General features: G+C 43.7%; 1 protein-coding gene across 1 annotated transcript in view; it reads right to left on the bottom strand.

Annotated features, from left to right (window-relative positions):
- Positions 1–8,250: 8,250 nt before the first annotated feature.
- Positions 8,251–8,957, bottom strand: part of ZNF346 (zinc finger protein 346) — a 33,259-nt gene continuing 32,552 nt past the window's right edge. Inside the window, exon 7 of the mRNA XM_039356747.1 lies at positions 8,251–8,653. Within this exon, the coding sequence (XP_039212681.1) occupies positions 8,563–8,653 (91 nt within the window). The 3' untranslated portion in view covers positions 8,251–8,562. The remainder of the gene's footprint in view (positions 8,654–8,957) is intronic.

Genomic DNA, 8,957 nt, shown 5'->3' with positions numbered 1-8,957 from the left:
GAAATCATTCTCCCTTTAGCTGATAATACCCAGGGCGATTTTCCTGAAGCCTCTTATTCCAGGACACTTCCTGAAGTATATTAGGATCAACCCTAATACTTTTCTTCCCTCTGCCTCCCTCCTTTTTCCTCTCTCTCTCTCTCTCTCTCTCTCCCCCCCCCAACCTTCTGACCCATCTCACCCATCTCCAGGTCCAGGCCCCATTAGGCACAAAGGGTCTCTCTCGATCCAGGACTGACAAGTGTGTGAATTCTCTGCCCAGACGACCAGCTGAGGGAGTGGGGAGGGGGTTGTAGGCCATGACGAATGGCTGCCTCTAGATCTTGAAAGGCTCCTGGGGCTGGAGGCTGCTGTCTGCTCCCCAAACAAAGCTGGGTGCGGGGAGAACTGAAGGGGGGGGAGGGTCTCTCTCTCTCTCTCCATCTCCTGCTCATTGAGATGTCAAGCTGAAAAGCCCCCATTGTTCACCCGTCCGCTCTCACCGGAGATGGGACCAACATGCTTTGCAACTCAATTTAGCACTAAGGTTACCGGGTTGTGTGGGGGGGAGAACAGGAGAATTTTTCCCCCTTTTATACTATAACCAAGTAAATGAGTGCTCCCAAAGGTCCCAGGTCCTGTTTGGGTGCTCCTCACCAGATGAGAGGCATTGAGCAGGGGAGCAGGGCTGAGGGGACAAGGCTCTCCAAAGCAGTATTTCTGAATGACTAATCTATCATTCTGCAAATTAGGCTGGCCAATTGATGAAAATTGCATGTTACTACAGAGTGAGCCTCTTTTCTTGGGGTAATTCACTCTAAATGGATCCTGGCAGGATTAAAAATACATCCATGACTATCCAGCCCAAATCAAGAGGGTAGGAGGTAGTGTTGTCCATTAACATGCAAAAACAGCTTCAATATTAGGTGTTTGGATGAGGTAGGCATAGCTCCATTATTGCATTTTGGGAACTTCAGCGATTGCAGCATCTCATGCCCTGCAACCAAAGACCTTGCTGACATCAATGGCATCATCATCTTTTCTCTGCTGAAGTTGCTCTTCTCCTTAAAGAAACGAGATGCAGCAGGAAACCTGGTACTTTTCAAAAATTTTGGACTGCAATTTCATAATTGTTTACCACTGATTAGGACTGATGGATGTTGAGCTGAGAGTACCAGATGGTCTACCTACAGTATGTCACTGGGACATTAATTTTCATATTATTCTTCTTTCATTTACTCAGTTCCAAAGTCCATCCTGTCTGTGGAAGTTTTTTTTTATTAAGGAAACTACCAATTTTTTCCCCAGGCTTTCTAAATATTTTCAGTATTAGTCTACCACAGTGCTTCTCAAATAGTGGGGCGCGCCCCCCAGGGGGGGTGCGAGGCTCCGTAAAGGGGGGCTCGTTTGACCTCGGCAAATACTGTCATATTGGATTTCTAGATCGGATCATCCGACTCACTCGCACGCGGCGTCCCACACGGCATTGGTTGCCTAGCAACTCTAGAGCTGAAGAGAGGGAGCAGCGCGGCGCGAACACTGAAGATTGTCCCAGCGCAGCCCCAGTAGCAGCCCGACGCGGAGCACAACATGACCGCCAACGCACGTGACACATGCAAAGGACCCGATTGGATAGACATGATGCTTACTTGCTTACCTGAGTGACATATTTGGAAAGCTCAATGAACTAAATCTACAGCTTCAAGGGAAAAATCAACTCCCTCAGGCCACAGACAAGATCAACTCACTCGAAAGTTTGCAATGTGGGGCAGGCGACTTGATGAAGGAAGTACCGTGTCATTTGAGAACTTGCAGGAATTTGTTGACACTACTGACTATGATGCCACCTCAGTGATTCCATATTTTAAGCAGCATATTTCATCACTGATAGGATTCTTTACAAAGTACTTCCCTGAAAACAGTTCCCAGTATGACTGGGTGAGAAATCCTTTTAATGCACCAGCTCCTACTGGGTTCAGTCTTGCAGAGGAGGAGCAGTTCATAGAAATCACATCTGACTCCATATTGAGACTAAGTTTCACATCCCAGACACTGAGTGAATTCTGGCTGAGTGTGGAGAAGCAATATCCACTCTTGGGACAAAGAGCTGTGCACATTCTTCTTCCATTTGCAACTTCTTACTTGTGTGAGATTGGCTTCTCTGCTGTTGCTGCTCTGAAAAGCAAATACAGGTCTCGGCTACACATTGAGAAGGAGCTGAGAGTTGCTGTGTCCTGCTTCAAACCCCGCTTCGAAAAGCTATGCATTGAAAAACGTGCTCATTGTAGCCATTAATCCAGACATCACCTCTGATTAAAAAATCAGCTCAAATTATTTTATATATTTTTGTTTTGCAGGTTAAAGTTTTTTTTAATATTGTGCTCCTTTAAATCTTTTCTGCTACAGTTAATAAAGCTATTCTTTGTTGTAAATTGATCCACATTTCTTTCTTTTTTTATTCTCATATACGTTAATAAGGATACAGTGTTATGCAGAGGTGTATTTATAACAATTTTATAGACAAATGATACTATTTACAGTTGTGCGGGGCGCGCGAAATGTTTTCTTCTTCCTAGGGGGGCATGACAGAAAATAATTGAGAAGCATTGGTCTACCATGCTAATAAAATAGGGTTTTCATTTATTCTATTAATTGGTTAGATTTTTATTCCACATTTATTCCAGGAGCTTCAAGGCACCATGTCATATTCTCATTCTCCAATTGCGTCCTCATAATAATCTTTGGTTCAGCGCTAGGTGCTTAGTCATGATTATCCTATGAGCTTCATGGATGAATGGGTATTTAACTTAACTCTCTCCAGGAATATATGAGTAATCTAATCACAAGACATATAATACCAGTGCAAAGTGGTTTCAGGATCTGAGAGCAGATCACAGCAATCTCCCAGAACAGGAACCAGGCACTATCACAGTAGCAGACATTCAACAGTGGCTCAGAAACATGAAGAGCTGGACAGCACCTGGCTCAGAAATGATCCACATCTAGTGGCTAAAGAAACTAACAACAATGCACAAATGCCTAGCAGCACAGAAGAACCATCTACTAGCAGCAGGCCCACACTCAGACTGATAACCCAAGGTAGGATAGTGCTGATCATGAAAGATTCCCACAAGGGAACAGCACTATCCAACTATTGACCAATAACCTACTTCCCACAACATGGAAAGTCTTATCAGGCATCAGAGCAGCCAAGCTACAGAACTATAGGAGCCAGTACATGAGCACAGCTAAAAAATGCATTGGGAACAACAACAGAGCTCAAAACACCAGTTGCTCATAGACAGAGCAATTGCCCAAGACTCAAGATCTAGATAGACCAATCTGAGCATAGCCTGGATTGATTATAGGACTAAATGGAACTGTGGAAGACAACATTGGAAGTCAACTCAAGACCACTCACATAGGTAGCCATCAAGTGTGGCAGATACCAAGATGATGTACTTTCCCCACTGCTGTTGTGTATAGGTTTGAAAACCCTCAGCCAGATAATCAAAAAGACAGGATATGGATACAAGTTCAAGAGTGGAACTCTAACCCTACTTTCAGCCACCTCTATATGGATGACATTAAGCTGTAATCAAAGAATAAATGAAACATTAACTTGCTGATCCAACTGACACGGACCTATAGTGTGGACATTGGGATATCATTCGGACTGGAGAAATGTGGCCAGATAGTAATCAAGAGACGGAAGTTAATTAACACTGATGTGTGGAACTATCAGTGGGCCACATAGACATACAAACCAGTTAAAAATACCTTGGTATCCCATAATCATGATAAGGAGGCAAAGAAGACCACAACATCCAAGTACCATGAAAGGATAAGAGAAGTCCTGTAGAACCAGCTCAATGGGAAGAATAAGATCCATGCCATCAATATGTGCGCCTTGCCAGTTATCATATATCCTGCCAGTAGAGTGAGCTGGCCAAAGGAGGACATGGAAGCTTCCAGTGTGAAGACTCAGAAGCTCCTCATGATGTACAGAGGTTTTCACCTCAAGTCCAACACCCAGAGATTGTACAACAGCCGGAAAGGGAATTGGCAGTCTGGGGAATGTCCTGGATCAAACCCAGAGCATCTATGGGTACATCATTAAGATGACATCCAAAGTTTAGCTGCTGAGAGAGTTCCTGAAGCAAAAATGGGAGGAAGACCAGGCAGAGGAAGTGCCATGACAGTCTTTTGATTTCTAGCCTGGAGTCTTAACCACTAGACCAAACTGGCTCTATGAAACTATTAGACTATGTAGAGAGGATTCAGAGGCAGTCCAACACATAGTGGCAGAGTGTGAGATCAAGGTAGGAACAGTATACACTGAACCAGTAGCTGGCATTTGTGTACAAGAACATCTGCACAGGGTATGGACTAGAGCTTCCCAAGTTAAGATGGTAGAGTCCGCAAAAGGTTGTGGAGAATAACAGGGATATGATCCTATGGGACTTCAAGATCCAGATGGACAAGCAGGTACTTGTCAATCAACCAGAATTATGGTAGTAGACAAGGAGCAGAAGACAGCAGTGATGATTGATGTAGCAGTGCCAAGTGATAGCAAAATCAGGAAGAAGGAATCTGAGTAGCTGGAAACGTATCAGGATCTGAAGGAGGAACTGGAGAGGATGTGGAAAACAAAGGCCAAAGAGTCCCATTGGTGGAAGGAACACTTAAGGCTGTGATTCCTAAACTGGGAGAGTAGATCCAACAGATCCCAGGAAAAATGTCAAAGCTCTCTGTCCAGAAGAGTACAGTGCTAGGAATAGCTGCATGCATGCGCGCGTGCACCCACCCCCCTCAGGAAGGAATCAGAGATAAAGAACAAGGGGATTCATTTTAGATTAGATTAGATTCATTTTCTGAGCTCAACCAAGCATAGCAATATTTGGCTGTACCTGAATTTCAGGAACAATGTGGAGAAATGCTAATCTACCTTTAGCTTCTGGCGCGGCAATTTGTCTTTGCAATCCTATTTTCAAGAGTTTCTGTCACTATTTCCTGTGTGACACTGACATCTTACATGAGATGAACATTGCACCAAGAAAAGTACTGGGACTTTGTCTTCTCTTTAAAACAAATGTTCTTCGCTGTCTACATTAAAACCAGGGATGGTTTCCACATGAGGTGTAGAACTTCAGATTTCAACCAGTAGTTGTTTAGATTGCAACAGTTATACTGGGGTTTGCCCATCCTCCTGTTTCTTTTCAAACTGTGGAACTATCAGATAACAACACAATCATCTACAGGGGCAGGTCAAGGTAGTCTGCTCTTCTAATTTTTTACATAGTTACAAAAGAATCACTTTTCAATGCATACCTTCCTTATTACCACTTTCTCTCTGTTTAAGTCTTATCATTTTATTAATGCTATTTTACAGCTCTACTTTTAACATAAATATTTAACTGGCACTTGAAGAATTGTATACCAGCATTTTCAGAATTAAGTCACAGAAACCACAAAATGTGTCTTTCTGGCAAAGTTATTTTAATAATCTGCAGTTTTGTCCTCAAAAACATCCTGGGAATTTTTTATACAACAAACTGAACATGTAAAGCAGTTGCAAGTGATTAAATATAAATTAAACACTTATGCAAAAAAAAAAAATGGCTCCTCTGGGCAATTCCACATTTTTTACCTGTGCATACCACCTGTAAGGAGAATACAAGGAGGGAAAAAGCAATGAAGCACGGCAAGGGAATTATATATCCATATGTTGCTTTTTAGCAATGTTAAGAGTCACATTGGCGATTTTCCACTGAAAGTACCTGGAGGCAAAATGAAGCTCTGGTTGATTCATTGGTAAACCACAGGAGGCATGAAACAGTAAAAGGCAGATGTATTTGTTTCCTATGCTCAAATGGGCCTAATTTTCTCACAGCTTTGGTCTCTAATCCTGAATGTTGAGGATTACAAGGGGAGGAGACCGTTTACTACCACAGTGTGAAAATGCATCTTTGTACCTCTATTTGTAACGGGCAGGGCATCTCAATCTTTTACTTTTGTGGCTTAAGCCAGGTTCTTTCTCAGTATCCAACACGTTTTCCATTCTTGCAGTTTATTTTTCGTTTCAAGTCCCCTATGCAAACTTTACAGTGCTGATTTGGCTTTCCAGTATGTGCTGGCCCGGGATGAGGTGAAAGCCAACACATTTGGGGTGCCCAGTTGGGGCGAAGTAGCCACAGTCCCAACCGTCCAGCAAAGCATCTTTTGGGACAGATAGCAGCTGGGAAAGTGCCCTGACCTTTCCCACTTCTAATGGACTGAGCCAGCCCCGGTGACCAGTAGCCAGAGGCTCCTCTTCAGCTCCTTTTTCCACATGCCTGGGCAATCCGGGCTCTCCAGGGAAACGCTGTAGGTGATTATGCTAATCCCCCTTCCCTCTCCCACCAAGCAATAGGCAGAAATTAAGCGCTTGCTCCATTCCTGCCAAGAAAAGCCATGTTTCGCTGGTCAGGCCCCCTGTTCCCAATGCATCGACTCCAGCCCTCCCCCTCCCTGCCCAGCAAAAGGAATGTTTAATCCAGCCAGCCTATTCCAGTCACGGACAGGAGCAGGAACTGTCTGATCTGCCTCTGAGAAGAGGTCAGGCCGCCCTGGTGTGTAGGAGAAGGGGAGGAGGGCCTTGCGCCCCAGGAGGCTCCAGAGTGGAGGGAGAGAAGGGAAGGGTGCAGAGGCTTCCCAAAGCAAGGATAACAGATTTATGTACAGGAGTGGGGAGGGATGCTGGACCTGGGACAAAATCTAACAAATCATTGGAGGTGCATGGGAGGAGAGGAGGAGATAGAAGCCATACCACACCAGTTGTTTTTAGCTAAATGTAAATAAAGGCCAGGATATTGAGGAAACAGAATGGGGATTGTGGAATATGGACAAGCAAGGGGGATGGGGAGTCAGGACTAAAGAGTTTGAGGAGTTGATTTGCTGTAGCGTCCCCAGCCTGACCAAGTACTGTATGTCAACATTTTCCAACTGGGGTGTTGCACTTCTGCCATGTTTAGAGGCCACCTTGTAGAAGAAGGCTGAGTTACAGCATATTTATCTGGGCTGCAATTCCCTAGGAAACTGCCCAACGATGTCCCTGGACTTTGTGCAGATTTGCCCTACACTTAAGTTTGTCAGAGAAAAGTGCTACTATGTGTTCAGAAGCATGGAGTATCAGTAGCTGAAACATTCCCAATGAGTGACAGCATCTTGGAGATCAAGTAGGCCAATTTTACTCTAGTGCAGTGGTTCTCAGCCTGTGGGTTGGGACCCCATTTGGGGTCGAATGATCATTTCATGGGGTCGCCAAACAATGCAGTCCGCCATTTTTTTCCCCTTTTCCTTAGCTGTGCTACTCCCTTTTATTCTATTGGCTTTTGAAAGCCAATAGAATAGACTCTCTTGAATAGAGTCTAATTCTATTGGCTTTCAAAGCCAATAGGAATTGTCCAGGCTGTCTCTGCCCTGCTGAGCCCGCCAAAAATCCCATTCTGCAAACGGTGCTGCACCAGTTGAGTAGTCCTCGACTTACGACCAGTTGAGTAGTCCTCGACTTATGACCGGTTGGGGGGGGTCGCGGCATTAAAAAGGTTGAGAAACTACTGCTCTAGTGAAAGCTGGCATTCAGGGGCTTTTGTTTACTAAATAAGGTCCTATTGCAAATTCCACAGAAGTCCCCTCACAAAACACCACTTGCCTCACAATGCCAGATGTATAATAGTTTATTAAAAAGCTAACAAAGCCCAAACTGAGATACTCCTTTTTGTATAATCCCACTGAGTTTTCAGAGTTAAATTGCCTAGTTGGGCCTCTGGTGGCGTGTTGCTTAAGGACATATGAGCAGCCCAGACCACAAAGGCAACCTCAGCAAAACCTTGGCATAAACAGGACCTCCAAGGCCTGGTTTTACTTTGCTACAGATGCAGCAGCTGCAGTTTGATCAATTCAGGGAGCTCAGCCTGCTCCAATTCTGTTCTGAGGCTAGAATATTAACTCCCTGCCCTTTCATAGACTCTGGCGTTTTAGAGGCTGGAATTTTGTCAGGGAAGTTCAGGATGTGGATGCAAGAGCATTGAAACACAGCTGAAAGTTATCTAGCATGCTTAGCTGAACAGCATAAACAAAAACAGGTAATGTACGCAAGTGGCGTAAAAGCAAGTTCAGAGCAACCACGTGAATTAGATGTCAAGTGCCACAGCCTCATGGAAAGCTTCATACAGGCACCTGTGATCTATTATAAGTGTGCATTGTAAATATTTTGTTAGAGCCAAGAAATATGTGTCACTTTAGTCTTCCTTTATTCAATTTAATCCATCCATAATCTTCTGATTTTCGTTGGTTACACTATCACAGTAAAAACAGCAACAGAATTAAAACAAGCTGTCCAAATTGAAAAACCAAAACCGAAATAGGAGACAAAAAAAGGGTTCTATTAAAAAAAAGTCATTTTTAATAACTTCCTAAAACCTATCAAGGAGGGGCCCAATTTGATTTCAGTTGGGAGCCATTCTGTAGCATTGGCATAGCTATGGAGAAGCTGTGGCTCCCTTGATATCTCGGAAACGTGGGACCAAAAGCAGCTCCTCCCTACTTGATCTCACAGGCTGGGCTCAATCTGCTTGGAGGAGGTGGAGGTCTGGTAGCTATTATTAGCACAGGTAGAGTAGAACTTGCAGACCTAAGGAAGTAAGACAAGTTTGGAAATGTTGGTTATCTGTTAATAAATTCAGGGAAAGGAGAATCAACCCAACCGCAACAGCAGATACAATTATTCTATGCCTTGTGGAAAAATACTCATTTCATTTTGGTTAAAGTGGGTATATTTGACTTAATTGCTCTTTCCAGATTCAAATGTGGCCAGCAGTTTTATTTTAATTCAACTTCTGAAAGTCTGATAGAAGATAATATTTGTAGGGTCCTTGGTGCTCTCTGATCTTGGTTGTTTTCTTGCAGATGTTTCATTACCAAATTAATTAACATCA

The sequence above is a fragment of the Crotalus tigris genome, unplaced genomic scaffold, assembly GCF_016545835.1.
Source record: "Crotalus tigris isolate CLP2741 ecotype Arizona unplaced genomic scaffold, ASM1654583v1 scf7180000018829.1913635, whole genome shotgun sequence".
NCBI lineage: Eukaryota > Metazoa > Chordata > Lepidosauria > Squamata > Viperidae > Crotalus > Crotalus tigris.
This window is presented reverse-complemented; position numbering and strand designations above follow the sequence as displayed.